The 16615-nt window shown below is 42.3% G+C and overlaps 1 protein-coding gene across 1 annotated transcript in view; it reads right to left on the bottom strand.

Annotated features, from left to right (window-relative positions):
* The window catches only part of LOC115424886 (antigen WC1.1-like), a gene marked incomplete at its 3' end in the record, with an annotated part of 32314 nt that overhangs the window by 10010 nt on the left and 5689 nt on the right, over nucleotides 1–16615 (bottom strand). The window contains exons 3-7 of the mRNA XM_030142282.1: nucleotides 15980–16282; nucleotides 15596–15898; nucleotides 14105–14410; nucleotides 13730–14035; nucleotides 13187–13224 (exon numbers count right to left, since the gene is read on the bottom strand). Coding sequence (XP_029998142.1) covers nucleotides 13187–13224; nucleotides 13730–14035; nucleotides 14105–14410; nucleotides 15596–15898; nucleotides 15980–16282 — 1256 coding nt within the window. The remainder of the gene's footprint in view (nucleotides 1–13186; nucleotides 13225–13729; nucleotides 14036–14104; nucleotides 14411–15595; nucleotides 15899–15979; nucleotides 16283–16615) is intronic.

The following is a 16615-nucleotide window of genomic DNA, read 5'->3' as shown; positions in this document are numbered from 1 at the left end:
CCTACTACAGATATGACGACATGGAAATTCTACGTGACGGCCCCCGCGGCCAAAATCCCCACTGCCATCATCACCACCACAGCACCACAGAGACACACCCAAAACACCCAAAGAGCACCCACACACACACACTGAAACACTGCAAACAAGCTCCAGCCAAAAACCACCACATTATATACAATAAAATAAATAAATAAATGAATCAACATATATATATATATATATATATATATATATATATATATATATATATATATATATATATATATATATTTATATATGAACAGTTCAATAATTGGTAAAATAACACACTCATTGCACCCCCACTGGCAGAGGCACTGATACATTTAACATGGAAATGCTGGTGTTACTGCACTGGCAGATAATTGTACTTGAAATAAGACATTTTAACCCAATAATGACTTTAATTTTTTTTTGTTTTGTACAGACCTTTTTTTCCGTGTACAAATTTTATCCACCAAGACTAAAAACATGGATTTAATAAACCAAGCCTGCATTGACTCTTCCCTCCAACTGTATTCTACACCTTGACTGTTGCTGTTCTTTTTTCTGTCCTTTCCTCCTAAAGGCACGACAGATGGACATGAACGTTCTAATCTGCTCTGGTCCATCTCTACTCTGGGTTGAAGGTTTTCTGTACACAGACCCTGAAAAATAAACTCATAAACTAAACTAAGTTTTACAGTTTTACAGCACATGCTCCTACCAACCAACATCGACAGAGCTTTAAGCATCTAGTTCAAATTGTCAAATGTTAAAACTTGACTTTTCCTCCGCTGGAGTTTTACCTTGGGTCCATAAGAACATAGAGATGATTATCAGTTGGTGGTCCATGTCCAGTCCGATGGTCTTCTCTTCTCTGAAACGCCCTCTTTACTGTCTCTGTTTTTGATCAGGACATCAGTTAGCTCCTCCTCATTCTTATCTCCTCATCTCCTCTGCTGTGGTTCGTGTTCTCCATCAGATAACTTCACATATTTGGGCAGTAATATTCAGAGGAGGGAAGTAATAAAGTATAAATACTTCGTTACTGTACTTCAGTAGATTTTTTTTTTTACATATCTGTACTTTAATTGAGTATTTATTTTTCTGGGAACTTTGTACTTTTACTCCCGATAGTTTTTGCATAAATATCTGTACTTTATACTCCTTACATTCTCAGAATAGACTTTTTACTTTTTCAAACTAAATGTGTGTGTGACAGAAAAATACAACCATTCAGAGTCCTGAACAGGGTCAGTACTAGAGTCCTGTACAGGGTCAGTATCAGAGTCCAGTACAGGGTCAGTACTAGAGTCCAGTACAGGGTCAGTACTAGAGTCCTGTACAGGGTCAGTATCAGAGTCCAGTGCAGGGTTAGTACCAGAGTCCTGAACAGGGTCAGTACCAGAGTCCTGAACAGGGTCAGTACTAGAATCCTTTATGGGGTCAGTACCAGAGTCCTGTACAGGGTCAGTACCAGAATCCTGAACAGGGTCAGTACTAGAATCCTTTTTGGGGTCAGTTCCAGAGTCCTGTACAGGGTCAGTACCAGAGTCCAGAACGGGGTCAATACCAGAATCCTTTATGGGGTCAGTACCAGAGTCCTGTACAGGGTCAGTATCAGAGTCCAGTACAGGGTCAGTACCAGAGTCCAGTACAGGGTCAGTACCAGAGTCCTGAATAGGGTCAGTACCAGACTTCTGAATAGGGTCAGTACTAGAGTCCTGTACGGGGTCAGTACCAGAGTCCTGTACAGGGTCAGTATCAGAGTCCTGTACGAGGTCAGTACCAGAGTTCAGTACGGGGTCAGTACCAGAGTCCAGTACGGGGTCAGCACCAGAGTTCTGAAGGGGTCAGTACTGAGTCCAGTACAGGGTCAGTACCAGAGTCCTGAACAGGGTCAGAACCAGAGTCCAGAATGGGGTCAGTACCAGAATCCTAAATGGGGTCAGTACCAGAGTCCTGTACAGGGTCAGTACCAGGGTCCTGAATAGGGTCAGTACTAGAGTCCTGTACGGGGTCAGTACCCGAGTCCTGAACAGGGTCAGTAACGGAGTCCTAAATGGGGTCAGTACCAGAGTCCAGTACAGGGTCAGTATCAGAGTCCAGTACAGGGTCAGTACCAGAGTCCTGAACAGGGTCAGTACTAGAATCCTTTTTGGGGTCAGTACCAGAGTCCTGTACAGGGTCAGGATCAGAGTCCTGAATGGGATCAGTACCAGAGCCCTGTACAGGGTCAGTATCAGAGTCCTGAATGGGGTCAGTACCAGAGTCCAGTACGGGGTCAGTACCAGAGTCCTGTACAGGGTCAGTATCAGAGTCCAGTACAGGGTCAGTACCAGAGTCCTGAACAGGGTCAGTACTAGAATCCTTTATGGGGTCAGTACCAGAGTCCTGTACAGGGTCAGTACCAGAATCCTGAACAGGGTCAGTACTAGAATCCTTTTTGGGGTCAGTACCAGAGTCCTGTACAGGGTCAGGATCAGAGTCCTGAATGGGATCAGTACCAGAGCCCTGTACGGGGTCAGTATCAGAGTCCTGAATGGGGTCAGTACCAGAGTCCAGTACAGGGTCAGTATCAGAGTCCAGTACAGGGTCAGTACCAGAGTCCTGTACAGGGTCAGTACCAGAATCCTGAACAGGGTCAGTACTAGAATCCTTTATGGGGTCAGTACCAGAGTCCTGTACAGGGTCAGTACCAGAATCCTGAACAGGGTCAGTACTAGAATCCTTTATGGGGTCAGTACCAGAGTCCTGTACAGGGTCAGTACCAGAATCCTGAACAGGGTCAGTACTAGAATCCTTTATGGGGTCAGTACCAGAGTCCTGTACGAGGTCAGTACCAGAGTCCTGTACAGATCCACTTTTTACAATTGTTTTTTTTTCCCCTGCATGTTTTTGTGGGTTACCTGTCGGTACCAGTCTTGGTGCAGGACTCTGGTCAGTACCATTCACTGTGGAATTAGAAAAAAGAAAAGTTTATTATTTTGTCTGTTTAAATAAATATTGATTGATTCATGGCAACAATAAAAGTACTTTTATTTTTACTTTTATCCTTTAATTCAGTTGAGAAGCTGTACTTTTTTACTTTTACTGATGTAAAGGAGTTGAATCAGTACTTCTACTTTTACCAGAGTATTTTTTCACACAAGTAGTTGTACTTCTACTGAAGTACAGAATGTGAGTACGAGGGCCATTCAATAAGTTCATGGCCTCACCCAGAACAGAACAACACAGACTGATAATTTATATTTTATTTTTCAACATAATCTCCATTTACAGCAATGCACTTGGTCCATCGATGTTCAAGCATCACTATCCCATCACGAAAGAATGTAACATCCTGTATTATAACAACCAGTATTTCTGGGTGAGGCCATGAACTTATTGAACAGCCCTCGTACAATGTGCAAAATACAGAGGATAATATTATAATAAATGGGGATAAATCTCTTAAGGTTAAATATAGACAACATGTAGCGCTGGGTCTTTATGGGTTAAGAAGGACAAAACCTCACTCTTACTTTCTTAGATATTCAGAATTGAGTTTATGGACATTTTGGATTGAGTGAGAGTGCTGTAGTTTGTAAATAATCAAATGAATCCTCAAAGATACAACTTGCCTAATAATTGTGCACAGAAACATTCATTCACTGATAAGAGCTGATTTTTATCATGACCCACTTCCTGTTTCTGTACATACAGACATCATGAGGCATGACAACAGCATCAGCCAATCAGATATCTACAAGTTTATATCTATTACTGTGACCACCACAGGAACCACAGGAACCCACTGTGGGATGGGTTCAAGTCTTTCCATCCTGTGATAAGGATCGCAAATGTGATGAGTGAGATTGTCGGTAAAAGAGCAGATCCATTTGTCACCCTAAGGTGCATTTAATGATCAGCAGCCAAAAGGGATAAAGTCAGCTTTAAGAATGAATTATACCAAAACACTGATGTATATATATATATATATATATATATATATATATATATATATATATATATATATATATATATATATATATATATATATATACATCAGTACATACATCATATATATATATATATATATATATATATATATATATATATATATATGTAACAGGGTCAATTATTTAGCAGCAATGTGGGTGTGTGTATTGTATTGTGTATTGTTATAATTACACAAAATGTGTTCATTTTATTTTCATTTCTTTTGGTTGGTACCTGACACTGTGGGCCTCTGGGTCAGTGAGTGGAACTGTTGGTTTTGGTCTGTTCCCCAGTGAACAATTTACAGTGTGACACTGCATGTATAACCTGAGTTTTTGCGCCTTCGCCTCCTCCCTTTTGTTCCGGATTTCTGTGGGAGCGGTAAGCAGCCATACAGTTCAGGAAAATTTTTGGTTTAGTCTCTGTTAATTTATTTTTTTACATGAACCGGCTAGTTCAGGCTGTATCAGGCGCTTATAATGTACTGAAACATATTTCTTTATCATTTGGTTTTTGCAGGAGTATGTTTTACGGGGGTCGCTGACCGGAGGTCTTTATGTTTTATCATTTTTGTCAGAATAATAAACAGAGACTGCCTCCAAGGACACACATGCGGGTCTCGTCATTTAAAAACACAACACAACGCAGAGTCCGACACCACCGCTTACATATGTTTATGTTTGTAGATGCTAGATTTCAATGCTCTTATGACTTCAAAACTCTGGTGCATAAGACAGCACAAACACTGGGATGTAAATGGATCAGCTGTGCACTGTTATTAACTGAGGATTATGGGGAGAATTGAACACCTTGCTTTCCCAACTCAACATGGATCTGCTCCAGTCTGACACCTTCTGGAATCAGTGTATTGTAAACTGATCAATTTGGGGGGACGGATTGGGTCACTAAAAAACTGGGGGGGGACACATCCCCCCATCCCCCCATCCCCAGTGCTATCTGTGCCCATGCCACAGACTGTCTTCTGTGTCCTGTGGGATGGTGGTCCACTCTTCCATCTGGGTCCACTTGGATGGTCTCCTACCCATCCCTCTGGTCTTCAGCTCCTCCACAGATCCTCAGTTTACTTTGTTTGTTTGTTATTTTGTTAGCAACTTTACGGGAAAACTATTCCACCCATCTTTCCCAAATCTTCCCCACAGATAGGCCTAGGCCCTGGGACCAACCCATTACATTTTGGGCCAAGTAGGCCAAAGTTCAGGGTCACAGCAAGGTCACAAAATCTCCAATTTTCCTATCTCTCATCATTGAGCAATTTCCGAAAACTCATAAAAAATTCAAAATGACTCAGATTAGCCTCCAATTTGATCCACCCGTAGCTTATAACAATATCGTGTATCTGGCACAAAATTGTCCACATCCACTGTGGAATGTGGACTCTGTGGACATTTACATTTAACATTGAAAATCCCATTTATGACACATTTTTCATTATAACTCAACAAATATTGATTGGAATTTAAAATTAATTTGACAGACACATGACTGGTACCAAGCTTCACCTTCTTCTGCTGTATGGAACAACCTGGAAACTGTTGAATTTAAAAAGAAATAGTCGATCCACACATGCACACTGTTCGGGGTGCTTGGTGGAGGTTTGTGTTCTTCATGGAACTGATGAAACCTGTTAAAGCTGTAATGAAGAACCCACAGCTGTTCACACACAGACTTTAATAGAACTGTTCATTGGACATGAATCAGGAGGCGTAAATACAAGGCATAATAATAGTAATGAACAGAGTCAAAGGACCAAATATGGACATACGGAGCATTAATGATGGAAAAGTATTAAAGGCAATTCAATCAATCAGTGTACGACAGTAAAGGCAGCAATAAAACAATCACACATGGAGTCCAAACAAATCCCTCAAATATGTACAGAGATACAAATGAAACCTGACAGATTTATCAGACTAAATGTCCGCTGGTCAGCTGTTCAGTCCACCATGGATGGAGGTTTAGGATCACCGACAGGGAATCCAAGTCTGATTTTTACACACAAAGTCATATTTGAGTGTAAATGTTGTTCTACTGTTTTAATAAAAGTATATAATACATAGAGTGAAGAACTCTGTGGACTCTTCTGACAGAAGTCTTTTCCAAACCAGGTCAGAATGTGATCAGAACACAGTGGAGTTTCCACGGCTCTGAACTGTGAACAGAAGCTGCCACGCTGATGGATCACAAAGCATCAGAACAGAATGAAGAATGTGTTTTTTATCGGTTCAGCTGTCAAACTGTTGATCAGACCCAAATATCAGCTGGACTCACACTGAACAACTGGGACTATTATGGGATGTTTGCTCCTGAACCGTCATTGTGGCGGTGACGGTCGCCGGTGTCGCCCGTCGGCCTTCGTTCGGATCCGCTTCACGGAGACCTGGAAGGAACACGGCAGAGGACATGTCCGGTTCAGACCCATGTGTGTGTGAGTGCGTCTACAGTCCAACGGATCCACTGAGGACCGATGGGAACGTACCTGATAGAAGAAGAAGAGGCACACATCAAATATGAGCAGAGCCGACACCACCAGCACCACCCTGATGATCAGGTTTGTCACCAAGTCTGAAACACAATACAAACCACCTTTAAACCAGGGCCGTCAAACATGAGGCCCAGGGACAAATGTGTCCCGCCAAAGGTTCCAATCCGACCCCTGGGAGGAATTTACAAAGTGTAAGTGTACAGTCAAGGCTGAGGAACTCATTTTAGTTCAAGTTCCACATATAGACCAGTATGATCTACAGTCAAATAAGAACAGCAGAAGAACCCACAAAAAAGAATGACTCCAGATTTTCTTCTGGGTTTGATGAGAGAGGAAAAAAAAATACACTATGTCTATAAATAATGGCCACTTGAAATGTTTGTCTTTGTTTTAGTGCAACAAATAACATTCAATTATGAAAATATTTACATCTACAAACAATCCTGTAACAATAAAATGTGAATAACCTGAACAAATATGAACAACCTGAAGTGTCTAAAGAAAATTAAGCACAATTTGAACTCTTTTCTGCCTGTTCCTCAGTGTTTAATGTTTTTGTAGATCTGATCCATAATGCACATGTAGAAATAATAAGTTACTACTCAAAAATCACCCAAATTCACCCAAAAATTACCCTAAAACCACCTAAAAATCACCGAAAAACCACCTAAAAATCATCCAAAAATGACCCCAAAACCACCTAAAAATTACTCAAAAACCACCTACAAACCACCTAAAAACAACCCAAAAAAAACACCTAAAAATCACCCAAAAAATTACCCCAAAACTACCCAAAAACCACCTAAAAAATCACCCAAAAACAACCTTAAAAAACACCTAAAAATCACTCAAAAACACATAAAAACCACCCAAAAATCACCCAAAAAACACATAAAAATCATCCAAAAATGACCCCAAAACCACCTAAAAATTGCTCAAAAACCACCTACAAACCACCTAAAAACACCTCAAAAAAACACGAAAAAATCATCAAAAAAATTACCCAAAAACTACCCAAAAACCACCTAAAAAATCACCCAAAAACCACCTTAAAAAACACCCCAAAAAAACACCTAAAAATCACCCAAAAACACATAAAACCACCCAAAAATCACCCAATAAACACATAAAAATCATCCAAAAATGACCCCAAAACCACCTAAAAATTACTCAAAAACCACCTAAAAACCACCTAAAAACCACCCAAAAAAAGACCTAAAAATCACCCCAAAAATTACCCCAAAACTACCCTAAAACCACTGAAAAAAATCACCCAAAAACCACCTTAAAAACACCTAAAAATCACCCAAAAACACATAAAAACCACCCAAAAATCACCTAAAAAAACACATAAAAACCACCCAAAAATCACCTAAAAAACACCTAACATTATGCCTATAAATAATGACAACTTCGCTGCAATGAACTGGCGACTTGTCCAGGGTGTACCCCGCCTTCGCCCCTATGTAGCTGGGATAGGTTCCAAGTGACCCCCGTGACCCTAGTGAGGATAAAGCGGGTTCAGAAAATGAATGAATGAATGAATGAATAATGACAAAAGTGCAAAAAAAATAACATTAAATTATGAAAATATTTACATTTACAAACTATCCTGTAACAATAAAATGTGAATAACCTGAACAAATATGAACCTGAAATGAAAGAAAATTCAGTCCAGTTTGAACTCTTTTCTTCCTGTTCCTCAGTGTTTAGTGTCTTTGTAGATCTGATCCAGAATGCACATGTAGAAATGAGAAGTTGAGGAATAATATTGTTGAAATTGCACTTATTTTTCTTTAGAAATTTTAGTTTTTTCAGGTTATTCACATCTTTTTGGTTTGGATAGTTTATAAAAGTAAGTATTTTCATAACTTGTTTTTTTTTTTTGCATTCAAACACAGACATAAATGTGCAGTTGTCATTATTTACAGGTTATTCTGTTCTTATTTGACTGGTTGGGTCCACTGCAGATATAATCAGACTGAATGTGGAACCTGAAAGAACAGGAAATTGAGAACCCTGCTTTAAACCGACGTCCATGGAACATGTGTCGCTCATTATTCTGCTGATCACAAAGAGAAAAGAACTGATCAGATCAATAATGACCTGGAAACAACTGGAACACATTCACATCCAAGAAGAAACTGATGAAAAAAACCACACAAATCCTCCAAGGGCTGCTTTTATTGGACATATTCCACTTGAATAAAGGCTGATTTAGTTCAATGGATCCATTCAAATAATCCAAGTCCTCCCAGATTCAGCTGAAGTTCTCTGAAGTGTTTCTATAAATCTATTATTTTACTGTTGGATTCAGTCACTGAGGTTTATTTCAACTTCCAGCTTCACTGTTGAACCGTCAACATTAGAACTAGAAGCACTCGGAGAGCGGAGACCTCCGCCAAGGCTGATCAGTGGCCCCCCCCGTGGGCCCCCCCACCCCCGATCACCACCAAAATTTAATCATTTCTTCCTTATCCCATTTCCAACAAACCCTGAAAATTTCATCCAAATCTGTCCATAACTTTTTGAGTTATGTTGCACACTAACGGACAGACAAACAAACAAACAAACAAACAGACAAACAGACAAACAAACAAACAAACAAACAAACCCTGGCAAAAACATAACCTCCTTGGCGGAGGTAATTAAGACACAATAATGAAGAAACTGACCGACAGAGATAAAGAGGGAAACTTTCTGACAACTTATTGCCACAAACTATAGATTTATACCAGACAAAAGTTTGTGAATTGTTCAGGAAGTCCATGAATTCACTCTCTTCACTGACTGAATATCCGGGTAAATTAGCAGCACCGTTTAGCTTAGCTTAGCTTGGCTTAGTTTATCTTATCTGATTTAGTTGGATTAATACATTTATGAGCTGAATGTAGAATGTTAGATGTCATATGGAAGTGGGTATGTGTAAACCCACTCAGGATGTGAAACTTGTTCTGATATTAAGCTGTAAAAATGTTTCAAATCAGTTGAGTTGTGGTGGAGCTAAGCTAAGCTAAGCTAACAGGTGGCTTTCTAAGTTAACATGGTGCTGTGTGTTCTACTGCTGTGGATGTGTAGACATGTGACTGACATGAATTCAACCAGTTGGACTGAAAGGAAACACAATTCAATGACTTTTTATGTTTCCATTGTACTCTGTAGAACAAAAAATAAATAAATATGTTTAAAAAAAAAAAACAAAAAAAAAAAAAACAATTTAATGGGTTAAGGTATTTTTGTCAGGTACTGTACTGAAAAAGAACGACATTTTTACAATGGACTGTTGTACTTTTTATATTAAATGTTTCATAGTGTTAAAGGTAAGTGTTTATTAGAAGGACTGTCTTAGTAATCGTCTGTACATTTGTGTTCAGGTTGTTTTTTTGTGGATTTCCTTCTATGGACAGAACTGCTGCCTTCCCCTGGGACACCGTCCTGAGGACAGACCAGGAGCTTCATCTTTTCCATGGATGGTGGTAGGATCTATATCAGTGGAACTGAAGTTTTGGAGGATATGTTTATATTTTGTACTTTTTTTCTCCTGAGATTTCAAAGGTTTGATTTGGGCCCAACATATAAAACTGAAATGGTATAAACTAGGATGGAAGATTATCCGATAAGTATCAATACACCGACATAGGCATGATCGATCTTTGTGGACTGTTAGAGAAGCTGCGAGTGAATGAAAAGTTCGGAATGATATCACGATGCATCGGTTACTGAATGTTTGTATTGATACAATTTAATCCGTTCAATAGAATATATTTGTACTGTCATTTAAAAGTGTTACTCTTTATCTGGGTAAAGTTTTTCTTTTCTGCAGACCCACATTAATGTGTGCAGCAGATTCGTGGATGTGTACACTGTACATGACAGTATGAGCTCCACCCATGCACTGGGCACATGCTCCGCCTATACACTGGGCACATGCTCCGCCCATGCACTGGGCACATGCTCCGCCCATGAATACTGTCATGTCTGTATGTGAATGTGACAGACACTGAAGGAGGTGACCACATGCGGTTTGTGAACGTGTACTTTTACTAGATCAGCTGTACTGAATACTACAGTACAAACCACAGATACTCCCTTAAACAGTCACAAACAGATCCAACAGCACATCCCATAATACCTTGCACAGGTGTCTCTTAAAGTGACAGAACCTTTTTCTGTTTTACCTTAATTACAAATACATTACAAGTGGGTTCAGCAAGGAAGCAAGAATTTTTTTACCAGAATGAATTTGTTGAATCAGAATGTGTTTAATGTCTCTGTATTATGATTTGGGTGTAAATCGTATCATATTGCATCACAAGATGCCACATTGGCGTTTCCGCAGGAAAGGTTTGCGCCATAGAAAAATCTTTGCTGCCACTACATACATTTCATCCAAAAAAGATCATCACCATTAGGGTTAGGCATTAGCCTTATTATACATATGTATAATGTATAATAGTCCAGGACTAACGTTCTTCCCCCTCAAATGAAAGGCTGTGAAGCTTCAGGAGGTTTGGAAAAGGGAAATGAGCGTCAAGTTTCACTTTCACTTCTGCGGGGGCACGGACCGCACCGCCCTGTGCCCCCATACTATGAAAAGTAGGACGGAAACGGATGCACGCACACGGTTACTGACCAAAACGTACACATGTGCACTCCCCCCCTGGCCGAATTGTGCATGTGCAGCTGAGCCCCCCCATGACACACTGCCACACCAACAGATCAATTCCACAGGAAACACTGCACATGTAACTTTAATATATCGGATATGCTGAATCAAGATGTGTGTCGTATCGGCCTTACAACTAAGATTCACAACCCTAGTGTAAATGTTAGATTAACAACTAGATTAGGGTGTGTGTGTGTGGGGGAGGGGTTACACACGCACAGCTGGCCTGGGGGTGGGTCGGGTGCGGGGGCTGCGTGGGGGCCGGCAGGGCTGGGCTGGTTTACGTCCTACTTATAATACTGTGGGGGTAAGGAGCGGTGTGGACCATACTGCCTGTGGAAGTGACAATGAAACTTCACACTCATTTACTTTGTCCCTCCCTCCTGATGCTTCGCAAACTTTCATTTGAGGGCCTATTGATATATAACACATATGTATAATAAGTTTAATGCAATGGTGTAAATGTATGGTGTGGCAGCAAGGATTTAAAGGTACGGGAGACTTTCATGACCAATTTTTCATCAAATCTGTAAAACCTCAGTCATAGCCTACGTATCACGACAATAAGTCTTTCTGTCATTACTCACCTGAATCTCTTGCATTACGGTGAACCATTTCGAAGTGTCATCCACTATAAACAGTCCATGTGTTTACAAACGAGCCAGGAGGTAACTCAGGCATCTTCGGAATTTTGTTGCGACGTGCATCTTGGGAAAGGGAGATTTGCGCTGCTGCCTGCAGCTGCAGCGGTAGCACAGCCGTATGATGATATATTAATGAAACAAACACGACGCGGAAATGGCTGAAACGTGGAAACGGTGGAGGAATATGCATAGAGGGGAGGGAGCTCCTGCTGTTTCCGCGTCGTGTCTGCGCGAGCCTTCGTTTCCCACAACGCACATTGCGACAAAATTCCAAAGATGCCTGAGTTACCTCCCAGCTCTGTGTGTAAACACATGGACTGTTTAGAGTGGATGACACTTTGAAATTGTTCACCGTAATGCAAGAGATTCAGGTGAGTAATGACAGAAAGACTTACAGATTTGTGATACGTAGGCTATGACTGAGGTTTTACAGATTTGATGAAAAATTGGTCACAAAAGTCTCCTGCATCTTTAACCTGACCAGCAGAAATGCTACATTACCAATCTCTTAATCAGACCCAAGACTTTAAGATCATGATCGGTGCTCTTTTGGATGTCACATATGTGAAACTCCTTCAACAAAGACACTTCAGAGCTTCCTACAATATTCTGGCATTTAGCAAATAGAAATAATTTTGGTAATCCTAATTGACCTAAAACAGGAAAAGTTTAGTCCGTTTTCATGTTAGTGAGAAAAAAAAAAAAAGTGCATGTGTCTTTTAATGTAGCATGTGTAAACTTCTGGTTTCAACTGTATATAGAAACAACAGGACCTGGACGTGAGCGTCGTATGTCAGACCTGAGTAATAGTTACAGTACCATTAGTGTTTATGTAAAGGAGCTCTGCATTAAACTTGGATGGACTGGGTTTAAACCTGGGTTTAAACTCAGCTGTGGTTTGAACTGAGCTCAGATTAAAGGAGTGTTTGTTGGTTCAGCCCAGTCTCTGACAGGTTCAACTGGACCGGCTTTACCTGATCTCAGTCCTACCACCATGGTTCTGCTCACACCTGTTCACTCTGCTCACTGGGAATGTTGTGGAACATGGTCATGTGACTGTTACTGATGCATTGTGGGTGTTTTGTGTGTGATTGTCCCAACGTTACCTCCGACAGTGAGATAGAGGGCGGAGCTCTGAGATGACGAGAAGGTGTGGTTATAAACATCCACGTGATAAACACATGTGTAGTTCCCTCGGTGGGCGTAGCCCATGGCAGACAACAGGAAGTGGGCGGAGTGATTGACTGCGGGCAGGGTGAGGTTCAGCGGCTTCTTGGTGTCGGAGATCAGCTGGAAGGAGCCTCCTGGGTACTGTGGTTGGACGGAGCATGTGACGGTGAAGTCGGAGCCGACGAGCACCCGGAACCCCTGCTGGTAGACCCCAAAGACCCCGTCAGACAGGGAGATGTTGGGCTGAGGCAGCAGATCTGTCCACACACAGAGACATGATTGGACCAAGCAGCACACATGAGCACAAACAAGCAGTCAGAGAATCCATCCTCCTCAGAGACACAGATGGATCTGATCCACAGGAGTTTGGGATGGGATGAACACTGACCAATGAAAACATGAGGAATGGGTCATTTAGAGCACAGCTGACCTTCAAAGGCATTATGGGTAAAAAAGGACACACATGTGGTGGTTTTACAGTCTCACATGTCAACATTTGGTCCTTTTGTCCTAAATGAGACTAATGTGAAATCTGTTTGTGTTTTCAGCCTCATCTGGTCCAAACGAAGACGTTCATTTGGGATCTGGACGTTCCAAAGGTCAAAGGTCAATATTTGACACATTTGACAGAAAAAACAATGAACTGAGACAAAATAATCAACTGATGAAATGAACAGAGTCATTAGATGGAACTTTAAACGTCAGAGTCAGAACCATCTGGTCACTGAGAACTGAGTGAAGACAGTTTGTGTCCATTTGTACCTGAACACACCACGTCCACAGCAAATGAGAGTCTATAATAATCATCTGGTCCAACACAGTCCCTCAGTCCAGATGTCAGCTTTACACAAGGAACAGACATCAACCACACAGGTCTGCCTGTAGAATCATCTGTTCTGTTGACTGAAACAGCTGATCCACAGTCCAGATGTTGACACACAGCAGATCCAGACTTCAGGTCCCAGTCTCCATAGCGGTCTCCTACTGGTCTCCACTGTCCCTGGTGTTGGATCTCCAAAGTACCAGCACAGTGGCTCAACTGTCCCACCAACCTGACCCCACCTGGATCTGAGCGGAGACACAAACACATGAGTCACAGAAACACACTGTCATATGAAAGCCACGCCCCCTTGGTACCTGAACAGGTGAGTCCAGCAGCTGTTCCATTTGAGCAGGTCTTCGCAGCGGAGCTGGACCTTCTACAGTCCAGGACAGCAGACTCATTGCCTTCACACTGGAGCTCACTGGTCCAGACTGGAGCCTCCCCCTCTCCATAGAGCCCCCCCTGGAGGAGCCCAGGAGCCCCACAGCCCAGCTCCCTACAGACCACCTGGGTATCGTTAAGGTCCAAATCCTCTTCACACACTGAGGACCAGGACTGGTTGGACCGGACCTCCAGTCTGCCTGAACACAGACTGGAACCATGGACCAGTCTGACAGAGTCTGTGGACCCACAACAACACACACACATGTTTAAAGACACAAAAGCCCCTGGACAGACGGCAGTGTGAGGGTGGACTCTGGAACCCTTTCAACCCTCAGCTGAAAATGGACCGCCTGCACTTTTTATTATTTTTGGCTAGAAAAAGGGTAACATAACATTTGGAAATATGACGGATGATGGAAAGTGGACTTTTACAGAAGCAGGAAACACGTATTATCTGAAAAGAAACTGATAATAGGTCCATTTGGATTTGAACAAATGCTTTTTTTCCAGAAATGTGGACAAAATGTCAGTTGAACATGAACTAAACCACTGAACTGTGGAGGAAACACCATGTTAAAATCAAAGATGAAAGCGATCTGGACTCTTTCAAAGCCTCCTGTCAGTCATTAGTGACACAGGAACTAAATAGGACTCATGGACCAGTTCAAGCAGAGACACAACGTCCTCAAAGAAAACAGCAGAACACAGAACACACCAATAAAAGGCCCTTTAGTGTTGAATGTGGAGCTGAAGGACACAGTGAGTGTGTGCTGTAGTTGACCTGGATTCCAACAGAGGGCGCTGTCTACATTCAGACTGGACTCAAACAGGCCTCAGGTCCACTCTGTGGATCCTCAGTCACAGGTTAGAGTTAGTTGAACGTCAGCGCTGGTGGACACACAGTCATTCTGAAGTCAGACTGAACATTCAATATGTGTGAGTGGGGTCTGTTCAAAGGCACACACACAATCCCAGTGGTCAGTGAATGCACCATAATGCAGTGGGTTTGATCAGTGACCTGTGCACTGGTTCATCTCAGACCACTGGAAACATGTGGCTCATGTCAAACATCTGCATTTAAGGACATGCTTTAGTGTCAGTGATGTTTCCATGGTGTCCTCAGAGTCCAGCAGACCCACATTGAGCTGGAAAAAGAGCACATGGACCAACACAAAGTCTAGTTCAAACTAATGGACTCAGTCCTTCTGAGCTGTTCAACAGCCTGTTGGAAAGCAGAGTCATGTGACCACGTTCATGGACTGGAACTGAATTCAGCTGCATGTGTTTGATGGTTCAGTCCAACTGTCCAATGTGTGGACCTGGTCTGACTGGGTTTGGTTTGACCCAGTTCAGATAAAACACACCTGAATGGACTCATGGAAGAACTCTGACAGAATCAGGACCATCATCAGTAGACTTACCTGAACAGGTGAGGAACAGGGCGGACCCTGTGGAGTCAGTATCTGTTGATACACAGTCCATCAGTGTAGATGTAGAGAGAAGACAGATGGGGCTGATGGACCACAGAGGATCAGACGAATCAGGATCTCTCACAGAAACAGCAGATCCACAGTCCAGTCGATGACATATGGCATCTGCTGCCTTCAAGGTCCAGAGGTCAGAGTAATATTCATATCCCATGTCTCTCCATTCTCCATGATGTTTCATCTGTACTATGCCGTTACAGCGACTGGCTCCTCCCTCCAGTCTGACATCATCCTGATCTGATCAAATACAAGTGACAGATAAATGAGATCAAAGTGAGTGAACTGATGTCAGCTGGTGTCAGTCAAAGCTCCGCCCACCTGTGCAGGTAAGGTTCACAGCTGTTCCAGATGAGCAGGTCTGTGCCCCTGAGCTTCCACAGTCCAGCAGAGCAGACTCATGGCCTTCACAGGTGAACGTCTGCACCACAGGAGCCTCCGCTGCTCCAGAGAGCGCCCCCTGGAGGAGCCCAGGAGCCCCACAGCCCAGCTCCCTACAGACCACCTGGGCACCATGTAGGTCCAAGTGTCCTTCACACACTGAGGACCAGGACCTGGACTGGTTAGACCGGACCTCCAGTCTGCCTGAACACACACTGGACCCATGGACCAGTCTGACAGAGTCTGTGGACACAGATGGAAGAAGACTGGAATCAAACTACAGTCTGAAGTGGACTCTAAGGGACTCTAGTGGACTGGAGTAGACCGGGGTCTGGGGCTTGGACTATATAGTGCAGGGGTCGGCAACCCGCGGCTCCGGAGCCGCATGCAGCTCTTTCATCCTTATGTTGCGGCTCTGTGTGGCTTGGGAAAATAAATTATAAGTGTCCGATTGAAGTGTATGTTATTTGTCTCAAAAACGTGTATCATGTCTTCTTATTAAGTCAAAGTTTTTAACTTCTTTCTTCAGACCTTGTGCAATTTTGGTGATCAGCATTCGCCTTCTTCAGAGACGTT

The sequence above is a fragment of the Sphaeramia orbicularis genome, chromosome 8 (assembly GCF_902148855.1).
Source record: "Sphaeramia orbicularis chromosome 8, fSphaOr1.1, whole genome shotgun sequence".
NCBI classification, from domain to species: Eukaryota; Metazoa; Chordata; class Actinopteri; order Kurtiformes; family Apogonidae; genus Sphaeramia; species Sphaeramia orbicularis.
The sequence above is the reverse complement of the archived record's forward strand: the minus strand, read 5'-3'. Positions and strand labels throughout refer to the sequence as shown.